Source organism: Onychomys torridus, chromosome 11 (assembly GCF_903995425.1).
Source record: "Onychomys torridus chromosome 11, mOncTor1.1, whole genome shotgun sequence".
Taxonomy (NCBI): domain Eukaryota; kingdom Metazoa; phylum Chordata; class Mammalia; order Rodentia; family Cricetidae; genus Onychomys; species Onychomys torridus.
In genome coordinates, this window is record NC_050453.1 from 59657393 (window position 1) to 59681711 (window position 24319).

A 24319-nucleotide genomic window follows, 5' to 3' on the forward strand; every position below is an offset into this window, starting at 1 on the left:
CCTCCTGCCTTTACTTCCCAAGTACTGGGCTTAAGGGGGGGACCACCACAGCTGTCTAGAGCTGGGGGTGGGTGGGGTGTTAGTCCCTTGCTAGCAGGCTGAAGTGGTATGCTTGAAGCCAGATGTCTGCCTTCAAAGCCGTCTCATGCTTTCCCAACTACCTAGCTGCTATTCGAGGAGGCACTGGATGAAGATTGCCTTCTCAGCTCAGGGTGACCTTGGTGAATCAATTGCCCGTGCATGGTTACTGTGGACCCAGCAGTAGAGAGGAAAAGGAAGGAGAGAGTCGAGGCAGAATAGGAGCGATGGAGGAGGAGATTAAAAGTGTCCCATCAAAAGTGCCACATGACCTCTGTCTTAGGGTTTCTACTGCTGTGAAGAGACACCACGACCACATCAACTCTCATAAAGGAAAACATTTAATTTTGGTGGCTTGTTTACCATTCAGAGGTTCAGTCCATTATCATCATGGTGGGACACGGTGGCATGCAGGCAGACATGGTGCTGGAGAGGTAGCTGAGAGTCCTACATCTTGTAGGCAACTGGAAGTGGTCTCTGCCACTGGGAATAGCTTGAGCACAGGAGACCCCAAAGCTTACCCCCACAGTGACACACTTCCTCCAGCAAAGCCACACCTCCTAATAGTGCCACTCCCTTTGGGGGCCATTTTCTTTCATACCACCGCCACAGCCTCAGGTGGCATGTGTGTGTTCACTGTTGTGTGTGTCTCTTTCCCCAGGTATCATTGACAGCACTGTTGGGGATCAGCGACAGGTGGTGGCTGTCACCGGTGACGGGACAAATGATGGACCTGCCCTGAAGAAAGCAGATGTTGGCTTCGCCATGGTAAGCTCCCCAGGGTCTCCCTGTGGGTCACCTTCTCCATCAGGAGCCAGGACGGCGGTCTTCTGCTTCCTGTGCCTCCGCATCCGGCCTGTGCACCAGTGTCATATTAGCCAGGCTTGGAGATGGACACCTGTAATCTCAACATTTGGGGGATTGAGGCAGGAGGGTCTTGGGTTCAAGACCAGCCTGGTCTATATAGGCAGTTCCAGACCAGCTTGGATCCATAGTAAGGCGGTGTCTCAAAAAGAAAGAAAATAGCCTATCTTTGTGGAGCTCTTTTTTTTTTTTTTTGTAATTATGTGTATGTATGTGTACCTGTGTGTGAGCATATGCACAAGTATGTTGATGCCCATGAAGACCAGAGACAGTTGTGAGCCACCCGACATGGATGCTGGGAATCAAACCCCAGCCCACTAGAAGGGCAGTGCGTGCTCTTAACCAACAAGCTGTTTCTCCAGCTCCTAGGGAGCTCTAAAAAACAAAAAACAAAACACAGTTTTAATTCTAAGAAAGTTCAAAAGTGTGTCTAAGAAGTTAGAGTCATATAATGAATCCCCTTAGGCCTGTCACTCTGCTTCAGTGGTTATCAGCATGGCTGGATGTGGTGGCGCACGCCTTTAATCCCAGCACACGGGAGGCAGAGGCAGGCTGATCTCTGTGAGTTCGAGGCCAGCCTGGTCTACAGAACAAGATCCAGAATAGGCTTCAAAGCTACAGAGAAACCCTGTCTCAAAAAACAAAACAACAACAAAAAAAATATCAACATGGCCCATCTTGCTTCACAAACCATGCATCCCCCACTAGCTTCCTCTATCCAGCTGAACTATTTTAAAGTCAATCTAAGACATTTTGTCATTCATAGTCATCAAGTTTTGAATGTATCTCTAAAGAATATATATCGGGTTGGGGATTTAACTCAGTGGTAGACCCAAGGCCCTGGGTTCGATCCCCACCTCAAAAAAAAAAAAAAGAATATATATCAATAAAGTGTGTGTAAAGAATTATAATAGAATTTCTCATTAAAAAAACTCACAAGTCCTTACTATTGCCAAATTCTAGTCAGTGTTTAAATTTCTCCCACTGACTCATAAATGTTTTAATGGTTTATCTGTCCAAGCCAGAATCCAAAGAGGATCCACACGTTATGATTGTCTGAGGCATCTGTGGAGTCTCTGAATTCACAGCAGTGCCTCTTAGAGTGTGTCCTGTGTGGGCCTGGAGAGACAGTTCCGTGGCCCAGAGCACTGTCTGCTCTAACAGGACGAAAGTTCAATTCCCAGCACCCACAAAACAATGCACAACCATCTGTAGCTCCAGTTCCAGGGGATTTGACTCCTTCTCTGGCGGGCATCAGGCACACATTCGGTGCATATACATAGATGCAGACAAATCACCCATACACATAAAATGAATTTAAAAACTGTATTCCAACTTCCAATGCACCAGCCATACCGGGAAACCTATGGAAATGCAAACCCTCAGGTACCACCCACGTCTACTAGACCAGAAGGCCTGGAGTTGGGGGTCCTAATGTGCCCCAGTGTTTGAGAGCCGCTGATTGTGTACCAGCTTGTGTCCCAAAGACTGTCCTTGCAGTCACAAATGTCCTGGAAGGGCTCATGGAACCTGGCCTATGTACTCTGTACACACATAGCTGGCCATTGTTACAGATGTGTGCTGGGTTAGTTAGAGCGCACAATGCTGGCAGACTCCAGAGGAGTCCACCACGTGCAGCCTCCTGTGGTCTCCCTGCCCTGACGGAAGTCCATTCTTCCGTATTTGCAACACTTCAGCAGTGTGCCTGGTGCCTCTGATGGGGAAGCCCGTCACACTCAGCTCCCCAAGCTTTTATCAATACTGCCCTTTGGGGAACTTTCTAACACATACCAAAACTCCAGGCTCCCTAAAGGGAAGTGGAAGCCAGATTGTTTCAGCACAGTCCGCCAAGAGTGCCCAACCTGCAGTCTGCGGGCTCCATGCAGCCAAGGATTAGCTATAAAGGAGACCCAATACAGAACTGTAAAACATGCACTACATACCATGAGATCAGTGTGTGTGTGTGTGTGTGTGTGTGTGTGTGTGTGTGTGTGTGTGTGTGCGCGCGCGCGCGCGCGCGGGCTGTTTGTTGTTGTTGTAGAGTGTGAATTTCGTAGCTGGCAGTATTGTCACAATGTCAAAAGGTTGGACACACCCAGCAGGAGGTGTGTGAGTGAGATACTTAATCTCAGTGAAGTGCTCACCAGAGTGTTCTGAGAGCCAAGTGTCTGGAGCCAGCCTTGCAAGCGGACTTTTCTGAGGATGGCGGTCTCAGGGGCACTGTGCTGAGGGTCTGCACAGATCCCTTCCACTTCTGGCCTAGCTATTGTATGTTGAAGGAACTGGGTTTATTGTCTGCACAGATGGTAGCACGAATGTGCTCCTTCTTTTCTGTAGTCTCCTGTGACGTTGATATTGTTTCGTCCCTTGGCTTTGATTTGGGTGAGGTTTTATGTTTCCGTTTGTGTTTGTATCACCCCCACTGCTGTGTGTGTGTGTGTGTGTGTGTGTGTGTGTGTGTGTGTGTCTGTCTGTCTGTCTGTCTGTCTGTCTGTCCGTCTGTCTGTGTGTGTCTGTGTGTGTCTGTGTGTGTCTGTGTGTGTCTGTGGACCCACCAAGGAATGGGTGTGGAGGTCAGAGAAGCACTTTGGAAAGTGGGTTTTCTTCCACTATGGGATCCTAGGATCAAAGTCAAGTCATCAGATTTGCATGGCCAAGTGCTTCATGGGAGCCAGGGTCTTACTATGTACCCTGACTGGCCTGGAACTGGCAACAGAGAACTGCCTCTGTCTGTCTCGGGTACCGGAATGAAAGGTGTCCTGCCCCGCCACATCTGGTTTGGTTTGGTTTGGTTTGGTTTTCTGTCTCATTTTGGGTTTTGAGACATGGTCTGGCCTTCCCCTCAGTCTTAAGCCCAAGCTGTTCTCATACTTGAAGCAGTCCTCCTGCCTCAGCCTCCTGAGTGCTGGGATCACAAGTATGCTCCTCTATGCCTGGTTTGTCCATGTATTTTCTGTACATTGGTTCTAGAAGCAATCAGATCCTATGCCTTGGGGACTGTGAAATGACAGTATTCTGAATTTCTTTATTATTAACTTGAATAGTCACAAAAGGAGATTTCCCTGGGCTACCAAGTGAGTTCCAGGAAAGGCACAAAGCTACACAGAGAAACCCTATCTCGAAAAACCAAAAAAAAAAAAAAAAAGGAGATTTCTCTTTCTCTCTGTCTGATATGCTCTGTCACTGAAGTACATACAGCTCAGCGGAACAAGGGAATTAGAATATATATTTGATATGCTTCAATACATTGCTCTTGTTTTTGTCTTGATGCCCAAATTGATCCATCATTAGCCAGGAGAAGCCTCTTCAGTGTCTCTGAGTCCTTTTAATGTAACACTAGGTGTCTTTTATTGATTTCTTGGTTTCTTGACTAATAAGGCACTGCGGAGAGATTGGGACTATTTTTCATTTATTTATTTTGGTTTTTCAAGACAGAGCTTTTCTGTATAGCCCTGCCTGTCCTGGAACTTGCTCTGTAGACCAGGCTGGCCTCGAACTCACAGAGATCCACCTGCCTCTGCCTCCTGAGCACTGGGATTAAAAGCGTGTGCCACCACTGGCCAGCTGCACCTATTTCTTATCTCGGATCTGGCATCAAGCATTCCTTCAGGGGCCCTGCGTCATTTCAGTGACAAGCCATATTTAGGGAACACAAGCGAAGCACAAAGGCACACCTTCCCTCTGAGCACACACCATTTCTATACCAAGCGAAGACCTGAGCTTCCACAGCCTGGTGTGGTTCCCATACCTGTTTCTAAGATTAAATGCTTCCTAAATTGATGTTCATGTTTCCCATTCAAATTCAAAATTTTGGAATACAAACCTCCTAATTTATTTCTAATTCTCTACATTGTTCCTAGCTTCCCTAATTTTATATTTGTAGTTCTTAAGATAAAAACTGTGATTCCTAATGCTGTTAATGTAATTATTGACTTTGTCTGAAAACATATGTCCTAGTTATAAAATAACAAAAATAATGATGAAAAATATTCTTTTATCATTTTATTTTGAGGCAGGGTCTCACTATGAACCTAGACTGGCCTCAACCTTAATATGTAGCCCAGGAAAGCCTTAAATTCATAATCCCCCTGCCTTAGCCTCCTGAGTCCAGGCATGTACCACCATACTGAACTAAATAGTTTTCTTTCTTTTTCTTCTTTTTTTCTTTTTTAGTTTTTATATTATTTTTATTGTTTGACAGTTTCATACATGTATATAAAAGTACTGTTCTATTTTTATTATAATTTAAAAAGAACTTTCACGGGGCTGGAGAGATGGCTCGGTGGTTAAGAGCACTGGCTGCTCTTCCAGTGGACCCGGGTTCAATTCCCAGCACCCACATGGTGGCTCACAACTGTCTGTAACTCCAGTTCCAGAGGATCTAATACTCTTACAGACACACATACAGGCCAAACACCAATGCACATAAAATAAATAAACTAATTTTTTAAAGTATTATTCTTATTATCTTCTTATCTATAAATATATCTTACTAGGAATGCATCATAAAATTACTAAAAAGCATAATTTTTAAATTAAAAAAATAGATGCTGGAAAAATGGGTCAGAGATTAATAACACGGGTTGCTCTTCGAGAGGACCAAGGTTCTAGTCCCATCACCCACATGGTGACTCACAGCTGCCTGTAACTGTTCCAGTTCCAGGGAATCTGATGCCCTCTTGTGGCCTGTGGAGGCACCACACATGTGCTTGGTGCACACATTCATGCAGGTGAAATATTTATGCACATAAAATAAAAAATTTAATTTTTTTAATTAAAAAATAGGGGCTGAAGCAGGCAGTGGTAGTGCACACCTTTAATCCCAGCACTTGGGAAGCAGAGGCAGGCGGATCGCTGACTTCGAGGCCAGCTTGGTCTATGTAGTGAGTTCCAAACAGCCAGGGCTACAGAGACAACCTATCTTGGAAAAAAAAAAAAAAAAGGTGGGGTCTGGGGAGATGGGTCAGTGGTTAAGCACACTTGTTACTCTTCCAAAAGTCCTTGAATTCAGTTCCCAACAACCACATGATGGCTCACAACCATCTGTACGGGAATCTGATTCCTTCTGACACGCATGAAGACAGAGCACTTATGTACATAAAATACATGAGTAAGCCAATCTTAAAACAAAGCAAACTACTGAAAACTCATTGGAGCTGCTTTTCTTTGCTGGAGCTGTGCAAATGACTGGCTGCAGCAGTTCATCATGTCGAGTGTTTTCCATTTTAGAAATGGACTTCTAATTGAATTCTGTGTTCTAATTACACCAAATAGTTTGTTGTAAAAGAAGTATACAGAACCAGGTTCAGCCTAGACACCGGCCGGGCTCCTGTCCCTGTGTGTTCGTCCTCAGAAAACATTTATTTTTAAGGTTTTATATTATTCTTTTACTGCTTTAAAATACAATCAATTAAGTCAGCTGTGGTGACACACACCTTTAATCCCAGCACTCGGGAGGCAGAGGCAGGTGGATCTCTGTGAGTTCGAGGCCAGCCTGGGCTACAGAGCGAGATCCAGGACAGGCACCAAAACTTCACAGAGAAACCCTGTTTTGAAAAACAAAAACAACAACAAAAAGACATGGACCTTCAGCCTAGAAAGTGTCTATTCAAGGGTCCCCAGTGACAGGGTTTTGAACATGGACAGAACATTGTATGCTATGAGACTGCTCTTCCTAGAACAAACTGCAGGGTTTCAGAAAGGTGCTGGGGAGACGTGGACTTCAGTCCTGCTTGTGTTCAAAGAAATGTAGGAATTTGGAGGTAGAATAAATAGATAGGACTTGTCCCCTCCCTTTCAATTCTGAGGTTGAGGGAGTAGTAGGGTAGGGAGAGAGGACTATTCAAAGATGTCTGATTCCTCGCCTGAGGCAGCAGTCAGTCAATGAGGTCAGACTCCAGATGTGCAATAGTCTCCTCTGTCTTCTACCACCAGGCAGCCTCGGACCCAGTGCCACAGTAGGAGCCTAGCCAACATAGAACGCACTTCAGCTCCTCACTTCTCTGGGAATTGTGCAGCCTTTCCAACCCAGAGTTTCCTCAGAACAAAGAGGGAGGTAGTGAGGGAGGCTCAGTTCCATGTACACACACGCATTTCATGGATGCTTGCAAGACTTGAGAATGCCGGTCCTTCTCTTGATCACCTTGGGGCATCTTTTCTGTAGAGCAGCAGGGAAGTGGAGCCCCTTTGGTTTCTGTGGTGGCTATAGTGCCCTCTAGTGCCCGTACCTGGTTCTGTGGCTTCTTAGAGATCAGAGTTCTTAAGACCCTGGATTTCAGAGTGTGCTACGTGCTCTGAACTCAGCTGCTCACTGTCTGCCTTCCTCTCCCACCTCAGGGTATCGCAGGCACAGATGTGGCTAAGGAGGCGTCAGACATCATCCTGACCGATGACAACTTCACCAGCATTGTGAAGGCGGTGATGTGGGGACGGAACGTGTACGACAGCATTTCCAAGTTCCTGCAGTTCCAGCTCACCGTCAATGTGGTGGCTGTGATCGTGGCTTTCACTGGAGCCTGTATCACTCAGGTTAGGCAGGGCATGGATGGCAGGGACGACTCAAGAGCTAAGCAACACAGGGTAGGGAGTTAAGGACAAGTGTTTCCCAGCACTGTTTGGACAGTTATGGCTAGTCCAGGTTTACAGTCTCTACAGTAAAGGTTACCTACCATTAACTTAGCATTCTTTTGTCAGGAACTATGAAGAGAACTTACGTGGATTATCTTTGTCTTTCCAAAGCAAGCTTGCTAGGCAGATGCTATTTTCCTCTTACAGTGATGAGCCTAAAGTTATGTAAATTTGTCAAGGTCACTCCAAATTCAAGGTCTGGTGGGTAGTGAGAGCTAAGCCACCTCAAGGGAAGGATGGAGCTGGAGAGTGAGACGGGCTTGCTTTCTGGAGCACGCTGAAAGGACTGGTTCTTCTTCCCACCAGGATTCTCCACTGAAAGCAGTGCAGATGTTGTGGGTTAACCTAATCATGGACACGTTTGCTTCGCTGGCCCTGGCCACGGAACCCCCTACCGATTCTCTGTTGAAGCGTCGCCCCTATGGGCGAAACAAGCCTCTGATCTCACGGACTATGATGAAGAACATCTTGGGCCACGCGGTGTATCAGCTCACAGTCGTCTTTGTCCTTGTCTTTGCCGGTGAGCCACAGCTGGGGAAGGAGGGCTACTGTCGGGTGCTACTGTCTGTTAGGGACAGAGAATGGCTGAGAAGAGATGGTAGTGTGGTGCGTGGTGACGTACAGACCGACATAACAGCAGCTTCAGCCGCGAGTGTTGCCTTTGTATTCCCAACAGTGCGCATGGCTTCCCATCATGCCACACCACGGGGAGACAAGTACCAGAGGCACCAACTGACGGACAAGATCAGATAGGTTGAGACCAGAGGCACCATTTGAAATATTTCACTCGTGGGCCCTGCAGAAAGAGTTCCATACTTAAAAGCACTTGTTGCTTTTGCAGAGAACTTGGGTTTGGCCCCCAGCAGCCACATGGTTCACAACCATCTGTAAATCCAGTTCTAGAGGATCTGATGCCTGCATCTGACCTCCAGCAGCACCAGACACACATGTGGTGCGCAGACATCCATAAAGACCAAACACTCATACACATAAAGTACATAAATCTAAAATGATTTTTCAATATTTTATTTTAAAAATAAAATGTTCAGCGGGGCAGCAGTGGCACACGCCTTTAATCCCAGCACTCGGGAGGCAGAGGCAGGTAGATCTCTGTGAGCTCGAGGCCAGCCTGGGTTAGAGAGTGAGTTCCCAGGACAGCCAGGGCTGCACAGAGAAACCCTGTCTGGAAGAAAACCAACAAATAAATAAATAAATAAAAGTAAGTAAGTAAATAAATAAATAAATAAATAAATAAAAAGTTCGCTAACTAGACTTTCTGGTGGCCAGAAGCCACCAGCATGGCCGTCCCAACATGCTCTAACTCATCCTGAACCCCCACTGAGACCACAGATAGCCTCTAATACTTGTCGTGCCCTACCAGGCGAGAGAATGTTTGACATTGACAGCGGAAGGAAGGCACCTCTCCACTCACCACCCAGCCAGCACTACACCATTGTTTTCAACACCTTCGTACTGATGCAACTCTTCAACGAAATCAACTCCCGGAAGATACATGGCGAGAAGAATGTCTTTGCAGGCATCTACCACAACGTCATTTTCTGCTCTGTAGTTTTAGGCACGTTCTTCTGCCAGGTGAGACTCTGTCTGGAGTTGGGAGTGGGGGGGGGGGGGGGGGGGACAGAGAACAGAAGCCAGGAGCCAGGACTCTAATGTGCCCAAGATGAGGAGAGAGGGAGTTATGGGGACCAAGACTGTGAGTAAACATTTTGGGATTCTCAGTTTGCTTCCATGTGCGCCTCATTATGGAACTGGGCCCAGTCAGGTGCTCCAGGGAGAGGTAGCATGTCACCTGCAAATATGACTTGTAGAAAACGTGGGTGATCTTTCTAAATGTGCAGAAGTTCCATACAGTGACCAAGAGAAGGGCCACTGCCTTCTACCTCCTTTCCATGCCAGCACACGTGGCAGGTGTATGTACAGGTAGTGGAGGCTCCCCACCCCTACCTACCCCTTCTCCCTGCCCCTTTGTTCTGAATGGGCTTATGCTCGAAAATGCCACACAATTCACAGAGGAGAGTGATGGATTGGTGCACACATAGCTGCTGTGCTAACCCTGGCCTGGGCTCCTGTTAGGGGAACTAGAGTCAAGAGCACGGTTGCCTGGGAGGGAAAAATGAGTTCCTTCCTTCTTGCCGTAGTCAGAGGTTCATCATAAGGCAGGTGGCTAGAAAGGATTATGAGCAGGTCACAGCACAAAAGAACATCTTCCTGGGGCTGGAGACATGGCTCAGTAGTAAGAGAGGACCAGAGTTTGATTTCCAGCATCCACAACATTTGACTCACAATCACCTATAACTCCAGAGCCAGGGGACCTGACACACTCTTCTGGCTTCTGTGGCACATGGATCAGAGTATAAACCCACACATAGACACAGACACGGGGGTGGGGGGGTGGGGGTGGGGGGCATGCACACACACAATTTTAAAAATAAATCTTAAAAATAAGCTGGCTTTTCTCTCAGCAAAGCCCCTCCTTTACATCCCATCCCTCTACCCCCATATCTGACTCTGTGCCTTCTCTCTGTCATCCACTGGCCTCACTCACAGGAAGCCTCCAGCTTCCTCTGCTCTGGCCAGAGGATACATTAATCACTGTCACAATAACCATAGGAACAGCATGATTCCCACTGAAGTGCTATAAAGATTGTATCTGCCACCCTTCTCCACTTCTAAAGTTTCTCTTTCCTGGTCCACAGGAAAATCAGGACTTGTACCACCAGGGCCCTGCAGGGGTGCTGTGGCCTTGGCCACCTTGTCAGTCTTGGTGGGTGGAGGGCTGACCCCTGAGAGTGGCTTCCATCATGGTTGGCTGCCCTTTGCTCTGTTTCAGATTTTAATCGTGGAATTTGGGGGGAAGCCCTTCAGCTGTACACGCCTCAACCTGGAGCAGTGGTTATGGTGTCTCTTCATAGGGATTGGAGAACTTCTGTGGGGCCAGGTGAGTGTGGTACGCCCTCCACAGATCCTCCAGGCTGCAGACCTCTCCTCTCTGAATGAGAGGGACAAGCGGCTGCAGACACCCAGCTCCTTGTTTCATCCTCCCCTCCCCTTCCATCACGGTTCCAAGCTCCTTCCATCTTGGGGTACTGGGTTGGAGTGACCACTGCCTTCCCTTCAGAGGGTTATGTTCTCTGTCCACACCTAGAGGCTGCAAAAACTTAACTTTTTTGAAACAGGAGTCGAAATTTTCCATTAAAAAATAAATCTGAGGGCTGGAGAGATGGCCTAGTGGTTAAGAGCACTGGCTGCTCTTCCAGAGGTCACGGGTTCAATTCCCAGCACCCACATGGCAGCTCACGACTGTCTGTAACTCCAGTTCCAGGGAACCAACACCCTTTACACAGGCAAAACACTAGTGCACAATAATTAATTAATTAATTAATTTTTAAAAAAAGAAAGAAAGAAAGAAAGGGGTAAAAACCCTTAGCTAGTTGTCTTCCTATTCCTTCCTCAGCCCCTCAGCCCCTCAGCTCCGTAAGTCCAATGTGCCCTTCTCCGGGCTTGGTTTGCCCCAGGCCCCACTTCTTCCTGCTGTGTGCCCGCTTTGTAGTTCTCTTGTCTAGAACTACAAGGATCACACCGGAAGGCAGACCCCAGACCCAGTGTGAGTGTAGGAAGGCACACGGCTGAGAGGCTGTGGGAATTAAGTCCCCTTCTGTGTGTTCATGAATATTGGCACCTTGCCAAGAGCTGATAGCTGGAGCACCCAGTTCATCCTCTGGGCAGACCAGTGCTTCTTGGTGCTGTCCCGGTGGGGAAGGTGTAGGACAGAGGAACCTCCCGAGGGCCTGGCCCCGGCCAGCTAACATCTCTTCTTCTCCAATTTGGCTGTTGCCCTTTGCTCTGCTGCGGCTGTTCTCAGATCATCTCTGCAATACCTACCCAGTCTCTGAAGTTCCTAAAGGAGGCTGGGCATGGCTCTGCCAAGGAGGAGATCACCAAGGATGCTGAGGGAATGGATGAGATTGATCTTGCTGAGATGGAGCTGCGCAGAGGCCAGATCCTCTGGTTCCGTGGCCTGAACCGGATTCAGACTCAGGTACTCTGTAGTGGCTTGTCCTTACCCTGGGAGAAGAAATCTCTCCATCCTGGGAAGGGGTAGGAAAGTCGCAATTCCCGGCAGGCAGCCAGCACCCTCACCCCTTCCTAAGGCTCGCTGCTGAAGGGTGGCCTGTGCTCCTTAGCGTCAGGGTCAACAAGGCCAGAGGTCTCTGTAGGACTCCTCTAGGAGGGAATGGTCAACAGACAGGACAATGGGTCACTATTCACAGAGTTCCTCAGCTGTGGTTGGCCCGACAGTCCCGCCCCTCTCAGGTCTGTCAGGGGAGCTGTCTTCCCACATAACTTTGTCTATTCCAGTGCCAATCTTGACCCCGAGATGGGGAATGTGTAGTCCTTCCCTGCCCCCAAAGAAGGACTAAGAGAGTCTGTTTTTATAAAATTGGAAGGAAGAGTCTGCATTCCTGGCAGTCACTTGAGGTGACCTTCATGCTGCTGTTGTGGTAAAAAGCTGTTGTCTGGGGAGGTCTTTGTTAAAGAAACTCGCCTGCTTACGTTGTCCTGGCTTGCTGGAAGGCCTCTCTCGGAATCCGACCATTAAGTGGGTATGAACAGCAGTCTTTCAGTTGATATCTCTTGAAGGATTCAGACTTGCTTCCGAAAGAGAAAGAGGCTGTCCTTTCTTCTAAGCCCTTTCTCATCTTGTAATTTCGGAAACGGGGTACAAGTGAGTCCCCTGCTTGTAGGTGGAACCGTAACTTTCTCCCGCTCCATTTTCCTTGTGCAGCTACCTTCTGGGTGAGCGGACTGGCCTTGGCATTGATAATGCTTTTCCTCTGTTCCAACCCCTCGACCCTTTACTGTTTTAGTCCCAAGATTCCTGAACAGACCCATCAGTTTCCAAGATCTCCAGGGGATGCTCCAGAGCGAGGCCTATTTCTTCCTCCTAGTTGGCTAGAGACCCCCCAAATATTTCATTTTCAAAAGCTGGCCTTCGACCGGTTTAGAAAATTGTCTGGCCTGCCACCCCCACCCCCATCCCTACCCCCACTTAGTGCACAGGGAAAATAAATGAGTGCACACTCTAAATTATGTCCCCAGTAGGAACTGTCCTTCCCTGAGCAAGACACCAGTAGAAAAGTGGGCAAAATACAGGTAGGGAACTCCGGGGCTCCTTTCCTCTCTCTGCCAGGAAAGGAATCGAATCGCGACCTGCAGGCTGCCTCATGGTGTCAAGTCCCCATCTCAGCCCACCCTCCGTCCCCCGAGTCCTTGACTCCCACCTCTAAAGCCCCCATTGCTGTCCTTTGGGTCTGCTCTTTTCAAAATAACCTCTTTGCTTTTCTTCCCTTCAGGATTGCCTGGCTCCTCTTCTCCTGTGTGGTTGTTTTGGTTTGGTTTCCTAGCCAGGACCCCTCTTCGGAAGCCTCCTTGCTTCTTGCCAGTCTTCCTCTGAGGAGCTGAGATTCACTGCCTGCTCCCATTCCCTCGCCTGTACTCCTGTTTGATCTCACTGCACATGTAGCATACTTCTTTCCCTGCTAGAGCATAAGGGAGCTGGGTCACAATGGCTTTAAAGCCTAAATTTAAGGCCACGCATGGTGGTGCCTGTCTTTAATCTCAGCACTCAGGAGGCTAAGGCTTCCTAGTTCCAGGCCAGCCTGGGCTATATGGCTAGATCCTGCCTCCAAAATAGAGAAGCAAAAGCCTACACTTAGGCTCCAAAGGCAGCCTATTAAAGATGCCATTGAGCCGGGCGGCGGTGGTGGCGCACGCCTTTAATCCCAGCACTCGGGGAGGCAGAGCCATCTCTGTGAATTCGAGGCCAGCCTGGTCTACATTGCGAGATCCAGGACAGGTACCAAAACTACACAGAGAAACCCTGTCTCCAGGGGGGTGGGGAAGATGCCATTGACAAGGCCCAGCCATGCCGTTGTAATTGGCACCTGACTGTGTGGACTATGCTGAGTGGGCTAAGTGTACCTTCCATGTCTAAAGCCCTCCCACCCCATCGATTGCTATGCCTCAGTGGGGTCCGAACAAAACTGTCAGGCTGCTGGTCCAGATTGTCCACCCCATTGCAGCAGGTGGGGTGGGGGGCCTGCCAAGTTACTGCTCAGTCCTGGTTGGGATTTCCCCTTTCCTGGTCTAGGTGGTTCTTCCCTTTACCTTTACCCTTTAGTCTGGAGGAGGTAAAAGCACTAGAAAGCAAATATTTGAAGAATTAAAGGGCTGGACTCTTAGAACAGTAAACATGGAGTGCAATTTCACTGAGGTAGTTGGACCTTGTACCACTCTAAGCACCTAGAAAAGAGCCTCTACCTTCTTCATGGGCAGCAGCCTTCCCCAGGGCAGCCCTCACTTACAGCTTTAGCCCTCAGTCCCCTGGAACAGAAAATCCCATTAGTGAGAAGAAGGGGTGTTTTAACCTTGTTCTCCACCCAGAGGCTCCCCCATTTCATGGCTTCCCAGAGGCTTTGTATCCAAGAAGAGGAGTCTGGCTCATCTTCTGGGGATGCAGCAGCAGGACAGAGACTGTGCCTTTCCTGGACAGTGCCTCCTGGACTGTTCCTAAGGGGGTCCCAACAGATCTCAGAAGGATGAAGAAACCCCTTTCTATTTGCTCGTATGACTGAGGGGTCAAAGGAAAGGATAGTGGATTGATGCAGACCCCAGATCACAGGCACTGTGGGAAAGCAATGGCATCAATTGCCTCTATCCTTAAGGTGGAAGCAAGCTGGAAGCCAGAAGCCTGATCTGGTAGGCAGGTAGGCTTCGAGAGCCTCCAGGCACCAGCACCCCCACTGGAGTGCCAGCTCTCAGGAAACTGCTGACTTCCTGTCAGCAGGTCTGCCAGTGAAGGTGTCCGGTGCTTCAGGAATACAATGAGTCGAATTCTGTCCAATCGTTCACCTGAGCTCCACCGCAGCCAGGAGAAGAGATGCTCATGAAAGACGCCTCATCCAAGCAAAGCAGCTCACAGTCTAGTGGTCTTTCGACCGCGGCCGCCCGTGTGTGTGCACTGCTCTACTGCCCATTTTTTTCTTTAGACACCTGTTATTTTCCTGGAAATTTTGTAAAAATAATTAGTTGACTTAGTTGGTTTAGAGCTCCTGAGCCCTAAGTTTCACTAGTACGTACTTTACTTCCAATATGTCAAATTGTCTGCCTTATTTTTAATTAATTTTTTGTACATTTTATTTAATTAACATTTTTTTCATTTATTTTACATACTGACCACAGTTTCCCTCTGCCTTTTTGTTGTTGTTGTTGTTTGTTTTTTGTTTTTTTGTTTTTCGAGACAGGGTTTCTGTAGCTTTGGAGCCTTTCCTGGACTAGCTCTGTAGACCAGGCTGGCCTCGAATTCACAGAGATCCACCTGCCTCTGCCTCCCGAGTGCTGGGATTACAGGCATGCACCACCACTGCCTGGCCACCCCTGCCTTATTTTTAAGGGTACAGGTCAAAATGATGGATGAGCTACTAGTCTCTGCCTAGCTGTTAGTGGTAGGAAGATGTTCCTTTACATGTTAAAGGCCTTTGGACACCTGTCCATTCTAGGCTACAGGGGGAATGAAAACTGAATCATAGCAGGGTGTTTGAAAAATCCATAGCAAATTGTCCCTTAAATGAAGTGTAATATGCAACCTGATGCCCTTCCCAACCCCATCTTTACCTGCTGCTCTGGGTTTGAGGGAATCTCTCTCTCTTGCTTGCCACCCCCTTTCCCCAGCCCAGCTGACCCTGCCTTCCTTCCTCTTCCTTCCCTCCCCTCTGACTGTGGAGCAAAGCTGTCTCATTCTGATTCTTTGCAGATTGAAGTAATTAACACATTCCAGACGGGAGCCTCTTTTAAGGGAGTCCTGAAGCGACCGACCATGAACCAACAGCTTGATGCCAAGCTGGTTCCTAGCTCCTACTCTGCTGCTGCTACTCCAGCCAAATCTTCCCCTTCCACCTCTTCTGCCGTCCCGTCTCCTCCTGTGGGCAGTGAGTGAGAGTCCCTTACCGTGCATGACTTGCTAGAGCGACCACAAGAGAGCACGTGGCGTCCACTTTAACCACCGTGGTTACTTATCCTTTCTGTTTTTCTCCCTCCGACCTTTTGACTTAAAGGAAGAAAAAAAAAAAAAAAAAAAAAAGCTAAAACTAGGCTGTATGATCTTTCATTTTACTTCCTTTTCTACTGATAGAAAGTTGTTAAACCTTAACTGTTTTAAAGACAATAATCCTGCTTTCCGATTGTTCTCTGCGTTGCCTGCTGCTTCGTTTCCTGAGTTGCTTTGTTCCGCTTTGCTTTGTCTCGCCTCAGGTTTGGTTTGCTGCACTGCCACCCCCCTCCTCTTCCGCTCTCACTCCGCCTCTTTAGATAGGAGGTCAGTCCTTAGTGAAGACCTAGGAAGTCTCTTCACTTGGGGGCCAGGGAGCCTCTGCCCACGGGTCCTTAACCAGGGCCCGTCCAAACGGAACCAGTACCGAACTTGTTCAACAGTTGGAGTCCTTTGGGCCGCCACTGCACTGTTTGCCGGCCACGAGATCGGAGAAGGAGTTAGTCCAACCTGTGTTCGCTCACAGATGAGCTTAAATATAACTCTAGTTCAAGAGCCAATTAATTCACAAATGAGTAGGAGAAATAAAACGTTTCTGGCCCCTGTGGTCGTAAGCGACACCCCAGCGCTCAGTAGGCTGAGGCAAGAGGATTGTGAGTTTGGAAGTTTCTGAAGAGCCTCCCCCCTCCCCCCATCTTTTCATCTCGTTTGATTGTTCAGCAGCCAGCCCTTTAGTATCATGCTTTGCACATTCAGTTTTTGGAAAACCTGCCTGTCTAGACTTACTTAGTACCTGTCGGATTACAGCCCAGGGCTTGCTACCCTTCCCGGTAGACTGTTGAACACTTGCTAACGCCTTCCTATTTCTGGTCGTTTTACCTTCCCGGAACCGGAAGGGGGCGGGGGGGGGGGGAGGCTGTCATTCTGGTGTCGGGTGAGGGAAGGTCCTCCACCATCACACGTATTATGGACTTTAAATGCTAGCGTGTCCAGTCCATCCCTCCCACAGCCCACCCTGGGTTGCATTGCCCATGCTTCAGATGACTGTGGAGCTGGTTTTCCAAGCTTCAACTTGTTTTCGCCTTTTGGCTACCCGTAAGAGTTTTGGTATGAGTTGGGAATGAGGGTGGAGGTGACAGTGATGGCTGCTTTTTCTTTAGGCCCAAAGGCGGGCCTGAAGGCACTAAAGCCTTGCCCTGTCAAGTGCAGACGCCATCCCTCCCACATTCCTGGCTTAATCCCCCATCTCTCTAAACCCAGCCACCCCCTTCTAACTAGTAACTGCTTAGTCATTCATTTCTCTGTAGAAATGGCTGGTACTGGCTGTCCCAGAGCCTGATGGCAGAGACCAGTGGGCACAGAGGAGCTGGTAGACCCCATGTCCTGAGCCCCCAAAAGTTTAGACCAAAGGAGACAGACCACACCTGCCCTTTCTCCAGCTTGCCCCTTCCCTGGAGGTCCCAGGGATTGCAGTTGTGTGTTTTAAAGCCCTCGTTCCTGTTCCAAGGCACTTAAAATGCCGTGCATCGCCGGGCAGTGGTGGCGCACGCCTTTAATCCCAGCACTCGGGAGGCAGAGGCAGGTGGATCTCTGTGAGTTCGAGGCCAGCCTGGGCTACAGAGTGAGTTCAAGGACAGGCTCCAAAGCTACAGAGAAACCTTGTCTCGAAAAACAAAACAAAACAAAAAATGTTGTGCATCCTACCTCCCGAAGGTCTCTAAGGCTTCCATCTGGGAGGAAGCCCCTTACTTCTCTAGCCCTAGTCTGACACAGGAGTAGAAAAGTACAGTATTCCGGTGGGGACACCATTAGCTCATGCACTGAGCTCCACACTCACCTGATGGTCCAGCCTACTCTGGCCTCCTCCCTCATGAAGGAGTTACCCTTCAATCAGCCCCTGGGAAAACATTTCCCCGAGGGAAGCGTTGGGTCCCCACGAGCTTGTCCCTGTACCCCATGGAGACCCTGTGCTCCAGGCACAGAGGATGCCAGCCCTGGATCAGTTGGTGACAGACTGTGTGTGTGACTGTCCATCAGCACACACGTTCACTGAGCCAATGTTGGAGTGGAGCATTCCAGCACAGCCCCAGGCCTCTGCCGCTCACTTCTGCCCCACCCCCTGGGCCAGGTGCCCTGACTCCTGGCCTGAGCTTCCTTACAGTTCTCCTTAGTCTCCAGAAGTCCTAAAATCTAACTGAACGACTGTGCTTTGCTTCCCCCAAAGGTTCCCCTCTTTCTCCCACCTGTCCATTCCTCTTCTCTCGTATCTCCCTCTTTTGTTTACCCATGAGAGTATTATTAATTGCCCCAATAGGGGAAAGGAAAAGTCAGAACAGACTCAGACCCTCCGACCCTAATTTTCACAAATCAACTCCTTTTATAGTGGATTTCACTTATAATTGTTGCAATAAAGTGTCCAGTTGCTTAAAAAGAAAAAAAAAACCTAGAAGCAACAAATATAAAAGTCACTAATCTAGAAGACAATAAACTAATGATATAAAGGTACCTGCCCTCCTGTATGACTCCGAGGAATGTGAAGACCATAGTAGCAGATAAAAGTACCTACCAAAGAGAGGTGGTTTGGGACCTGTCCCTTGTCCAAAGTATCTATACCAGGGCTAAGGGAGAGAACATTGAGTTTGAGCTTGCTTAATCTAACTTACAGAAAAGTTGGGACCACACGATGGCTAGAGGTGGCCTCTATTCTGCCTAATCTTTACCCAGATCTGAGCAGGAGCAAGCTGCCTGGTGAAATTCACCAGCAGATGGGCAGCAGAACTACAGACGAATGGAAACAGGCCCTCACTGTTGCTGAGGAGGTTCCAGATGCCTTTACACTTCGTATTGGATACTGCAGTCTTGAGCTGGCTGGCTGTTGAGTGGCAGAGTCCCTTGCCTTCTAAGGTCTGAACACTCCAGTCATGGGTGACTTTGTAGGTTATAGAGGAGAGGGGCCAAGGAAGGACAGCATTAGCCAGAGAAGAGAGAGCCCCAGTTCTGATGGTGAGGCTGCTGTAGGCAGTATATTTGAGGGTACAGCAGAAGAATAAAAGAGACACTCTTACCCCAACACCCACTACTCGCTTAACCTTCTCCCAACCTTCACAACTTCTACATCCCTCTCCCTTCTTTTCTGAGGGAGAATGTATCTGAACCAGACTAGGACTGGCCACTTCCTCCAACAAAAACCATCCAATCACCATCTTCCTTTCCTGATCTCCCTTCTCAGTTCTCCCTGGCATCCAACCCCCCCCCACACACACATATACACTGCACCCCAATCTACCAGCCCAGATTCTAAGCCACACTACAGTGACACAGTTCAGAAACGTAGAATTAGCAAAGCAAAAACAAAGAGGTTGACGCTTCTGACTAAGGAAAAGCTGCTCCCCAGTGAGTGCAGTTGGCCTTCTCTGGACTCCTGACAGACTGCGTCCCTCCTGTGTAGTAAGACAGGGTGACAGGGTAGTGTGTTTGTTCATCTCCCCAGGAACACTGCCGCCTCCAGGATCAGGTTTCTCTCCTGGTCTTCTGCTTCTTCACACAAGGTCATGTTCTTTACAATATGTAAATGGCTGGGCCAAGCAGCATGAGTCTACACATTGGCTCTGGGCAACATTGCTGTGGATCAGGCATGAGTGTGCACTTGAATGGGGAACACCAGGCCTTCTTCAGGAGGCAGGGCAAGGCTTCTTTTGACACCTGTCTGTTATCTGCCTCTTCCGGGAGAGGAGGGCATGGAGCAGAGGAGCTCCACTTTTGCCGGGGAGGGAACACAGTGGAGGTTGTGGGGGTATGAGGATGTGCATGTCTTCTGACTGAACAGTTAGGGACTTTCCATTTCCTGCATGCTGCGGAATGAAGATTGGTTTGTCTGCCTGGCTGCACATTATCCACGGGCACTTGTCACCCAGTGTTGATCGTGTGCAGATTGGTGAATGTTGGCTCTTTGAAGGGCTTTAACCAGATAACAAAACTGCAGTGTGTAATTCTCCCCTCCTACACTCACAAACAGTTTGGCCCCACTACAGAATTCCACAGTGAAGAATTCCTGTGGGGACTATCTCTTAAGTTTGTTCATTAATGTCACCTAGTTCCAACACGCTGTCCTCTATCCAAAAGAGCTAATGAGTCTCTTGTTTGGTTTCATTTTAAGAGTGAATTGTTTGGGAATGCTAAGTTCACTTTGTGCTACTTTTTGGAATGCAACTTATGAAGCATCCTTATTGTCTGCCTCACTGACGCCTCGTGCTTGAGACTCAGGCGTGTGACGGCTTGGGTTGTTGAGCCGTCGTGTTTTGTGGCTGGGGTTTTGTTCTTTCCTTAAACCCACTCATTTTTCCTGTTCCACTTACCAATTCTCACCTCCCTATCTTCTCATCCTCTTTCTCATCCCCCTGGTCTAGATCAAAGTGATCAAAGTGTTCCATAATTTCCAAGGAGTCATCCATAAATCCAGGAACCAACAATCCATCCACAGCTTCATGAACCACCCTGAATACATAGACGAATTTCCGAAGTCATCCCATGATGATGAAGATGAAGATTCTGGATTGGGTCCTAAATCGGGGACTGGGGTGCTCCTGTTGGATGGTGAGGCCACTCCATATAGCAACAAAAACAACAATGCCGTGGATTGCAGCCAAGTGCAAATCGTCGCCTCCCATTCTGACAGCCCTCTGCAAAGCCTGGAGACATCAGTTTGAACTTCCATTCTCTGACTCCCGTCCCTGCTTCCCCTGTTTCTTTTATCATCTATCCCATCTATAAGGTGACGATGGGACTTGTCACTGTTATGTCAGCTGCTCCTAAGTGTGTGAGAACCCCTACCTGGCCGTGAAGAAACCCGAGCACAGACCTGCAAGGACTCGGTCAAACCCTGGGCAGGTAATGGCACATCTGTCTACTTCTCAAGTGTATCAGTTGTCATCTTTAAGGAGATGCTCCTGGTATCACCCAACCCAAGGTCTCCACAGGGTTCCCGCAGGTCACCGCCTCCCGACTTGCAGAATTTATGAGTTTCTGCCATTGACAAGCTAAGTTGTAGGCCCAGGGAGAGACAAATACCCTGTGTTTGTGTTTCAGTAGACTGATTATTCTTAGACCATTTCTTACTATTTTGAAATGTCTACCCTGAGGCCTCTAGCCCTTCCTGCTCTTCAGTCTGCCCTCTCCAAGGTTCTTTGCTTCTTATGTGGTCTTATCATTCTTCCTCTTCCTCCTTTTTTTTTCCCCTGAGTTGTGGTAATTAAGAGAATGGAAAGGACATGGACAAGTTGAGTCAACTTTGGCCCCTTCTGGCCCCGGTAAAACCTTTCATTTTGGTCTAGAGGCAGGCAGATTTCTTTGCTAAAATGGTCTTTTGGGAGCAAATGAGCTAGTGAACTATTTCTTTTCACCAGCTCAGCTCCAACCTCTGAATGTCCGTCCGTCTTCTTGAGTGGGTTGGGGTTTTTAAGTGCCAGGGAAATCAGCCATGACCGTGAAGCTTTCATATGTATAATATATAGTTTTTACCACAGGCTTGAGCTTCCTCCTTGCCTATGGTGGTAACAAAAGAATGAATGGGGCGTGACCCTGCCTCCTAGCTGGATGAGGAATTTCAGGACCAATATGGGGCAGGCATAGGACCACAAATCACTGAAGCAGACTATTTTCAAGGGTATTTGCCAAGGCTCTCCCAGGGCAGGAGCTGATGGTTGGGGGGAATGAGTATTAAGAAGCCTTGGGAGGGGCTAAAGAACCAATCCGTCGGCATCTGAGGAACCTCCCCCCCAGGCTAGGTGACTGAGTACCAGCTTGATGTTCTCTTCACTTTTCTAAATCTATGCTCTGTTGTGTCCCACATTTTCCACCTCTAAGGAGGTCCCCAACTTTTACAAATATTTCAATGTTGAAAATACACACCGGAAAGAGGAGGCTCCCTGACAGTGTTCTGATTCAAGGAGCAAAAGGCCCTCCCTGGAAGGTTCCCTGCCTCCTCTCTCCTCCCTTCACACAAGCTCTCCCAGCCCTCAGCAGTGTCTCCACTGCTGCCCAGGAAAGCCCGTGCCTTCTCCCCCCACCCCACCAACACTGCCCAATGCATCCTCTGCCCACCTGCCTCTCAGGAGTTGGGAACTTCACTGAAAGGGACTTCGCCTTACTGGGACAAGGTGGAGGCACGTTCCCCGGTGCTCCATTTGTACCCCTGCTATGCTGATCTAAGCATTTTTGTGCAGGTGGACCAAATTGATGTCCCCAAGTCCCATCTCCCATTAGTTCAGTGAAGCCTGCCTCCCACTTTCTAGGGTGATGGAAATAAGGAGGATGCATAAGGCTCATGAGAACTGCCAGGTTTCCACTTGGGAGAGAAAGACAAGATGAACTTGTCCACTCCTAGCCTTTCTTCTAGAGATCCTCCTCCTACCCAAGCTGCCAAGATAGGATGAGTGAAGAAACAATCACCATTCCACCACACCCATTACATCGCAATCCATCATTATAGGAAATAGCAAGAAAGCTTTGATTTGGGTTTTGCAAAGCTTACACACTTGAGCAATCTTTCCTCATGGCGAAAAAACAGCTCACTGGAGTTTTTAATTATTCACACACACACACACACACACACACACACACACACACACACACACACACACACACACATTTAAATACATTCGAAGATTGATTCTGTCATCTCCTTTATTACCTCAGATCATTTTTAAAAGCAAGCCAATAACAAGCTTCGAAGGCCATTTACCATCCTTGCTCCCAAGAGACTTATTGTGGTGCCTGGAAGGTCACTCTTGAGGGCTTTATGTCTACTTTTTCAAAGTCAATAGTTTGTGTGTGTGGTGTGTGTGTGTGTCTGTGTATGTGTATGTGTGTGTTCTAGTTTCCATAGTAAGAGAGAAAAATATAGAAATATTATGCAAAAAAACATAGTTTTCTTTAGATCAGAAACTAATATTTTTGAGTCAGCCATATATGTATATATATTGTTTGAAGAACTTCAAATAAAATGCCATCACAGAGCACCACAGAGGGAGCACACAGCCGGCTGTTTGACTTGACAGGTGGCTCAGTATATTTGTATTGGTTTAAATATATATACCATACTTCCTTTCTCCAAACAGCCATCTTTATATTTAGGGAAAAATAATTGTTGGGTTCTAGACTTTTTTAATATATATTTTGTTGAAATGGAATTGAGTAAGTTCAAGTGTTTCTGTGCATATGTTTTTTCTATTCAGTTTCAGTGATCCAGGTGGCAGTGAGTCAATATGACAGAAGTTAACAGTTTCCCCTAAATGGTGCTTCGGATTTGAAGGAGGTCTGATGGGAGAAAGAGACTAGAGCCCTCTTTTGATAACCCTGCAGGTAGTGAGGGAAACCCCAGGAAAGAGGCTTCTCATCTGTCAGGACGTGGATGCATGCTGCCATGGAGGAGTGCCAGGCTTGTTGGTAACCAGGGCCCAGGGCCGGTTAGGCTTCTTTCTCTCCTGGTAGGCAAGGGAACGGTGACGTGGGGCTTGCATTTCTCTACACTTCTTTCACTTCCCCTTCTCCCTAGAGTTGACCCCATTAGTGAGTTCTTGTGTGTGAATCTAAGTAGTGGCACCTTCCTCTTTTGTACGACACAGCAGATGGGAGACTGAGCTCCAAATGGAAAAGATAAATAGAGCACTGGCTGCTTCCAGCTCTGACAGTCTGAGGACTAGGTCCCTGTCAACAGTCCTTCACTGTCCTGTAGAGTGCTTTTCCCATCCCAAAGGATGTAAGAGAGACCAGCTAGACCCCCTCTGGGCCTTTGTAGATTCCTCGGGTTTAGATTTATATTTTCCTTCAAGCTTTAGGGGACAATTGCACAGGACTATCAGAGTGATTACCTCACTGCCGAAAATCCAGAGGGGCACGCGTGCCTGAGTGTGCCTGAATCCTCTCCTGCATCCCTCCCTCAATTTCTTCCCATCCCTTGCCTTACAGTTGAAGATACCTGTGGTACCATCCCAGTCTGCACATTCAGCCACCTTTGCGTCTCGGGTCCACCCCATGGCACTGGTGGGGGTGGGCACTTACAATGCCTGCTGTTCTAAAGCCATCCCAGCCTCTTCCTCAGTAGACCACATACCCTCCCTTCCTGCCATTTAGCACAGAGCCAGAACTTTTGCCTTCCCAGCTCTGCAGTTAGGCCTGCTATCCCCTTTCTTCTTCTTGGGAGAGGTGAAGGGAGGTGAGCTCCCTGCAACCCAATCGGCCTTTGGTTCGTGTCTTCTCCCCATATGTATATATGCCATATGTAAATATGCCATATATATGTGCCAACAAATTGATCTATGCCATCTTTTCTAATCGGCATGCAGATAGGAATTTTGAGTTTCTTTCTCAGTAACTAGTATAATGAGCACTGGTTATTTTTGTACAAAAGAAAAAGAAAAAAAAAAGCAAACGGAAAATTGACTGTTGTAGTCTGCATGACAGACATGATGATATCAAAGCAATGTATATCCTAGTGTGTATTGCCATAGTTTGCAGTTCAGCTTAACAGTGCACCCAATCTGTATTTGCATTTGATATTATTTAAGCTCTATGTATAATGTTTCGCATGTATTTATATGGTTCTTGGGGGGGATGCTATAAACTGACAAATCTGTAATGCAAATGTGTTGTCCCACTGACACGGGAAAAAGTAGAGTTTGAAAA

General features: G+C 48.0%; 1 protein-coding gene across 5 annotated transcripts in view; it reads left to right on the forward strand.

Annotated features, from left to right (window-relative positions):
- Atp2b4 (ATPase plasma membrane Ca2+ transporting 4) overlaps positions 1-22505 on the forward strand; it is a 98003-nt gene extending 75498 nt beyond the window's left edge. For 2 of the 5 annotated variants that reach the window (XM_036201776.1, XM_036201777.1), the window contains 8 exons: positions 740-846; positions 7279-7470; positions 7876-8089; positions 8951-9162; positions 10421-10528; positions 11453-11629; positions 15404-15578; positions 20044-20144. In XM_036201776.1, coding sequence (XP_036057669.1) covers positions 740-846; positions 7279-7470; positions 7876-8089; positions 8951-9162; positions 10421-10528; positions 11453-11629; positions 15404-15578; positions 20044-20069 — 1211 coding nt within the window. In that variant the 3' untranslated portion in view covers positions 20070-20144. Of the gene's footprint in view, positions 1-739; positions 847-7278; positions 7471-7875; positions 8090-8950; positions 9163-10420; positions 10529-11452; positions 11630-15403; positions 15579-20043 lie in introns of all 5 variants that reach the window. The other 3 variants (XM_036201774.1, XM_036201775.1, XM_036201778.1) reach the window with 2 other exon arrangements.
- Positions 22506-24319: the final 1814 nt, after the last annotated feature.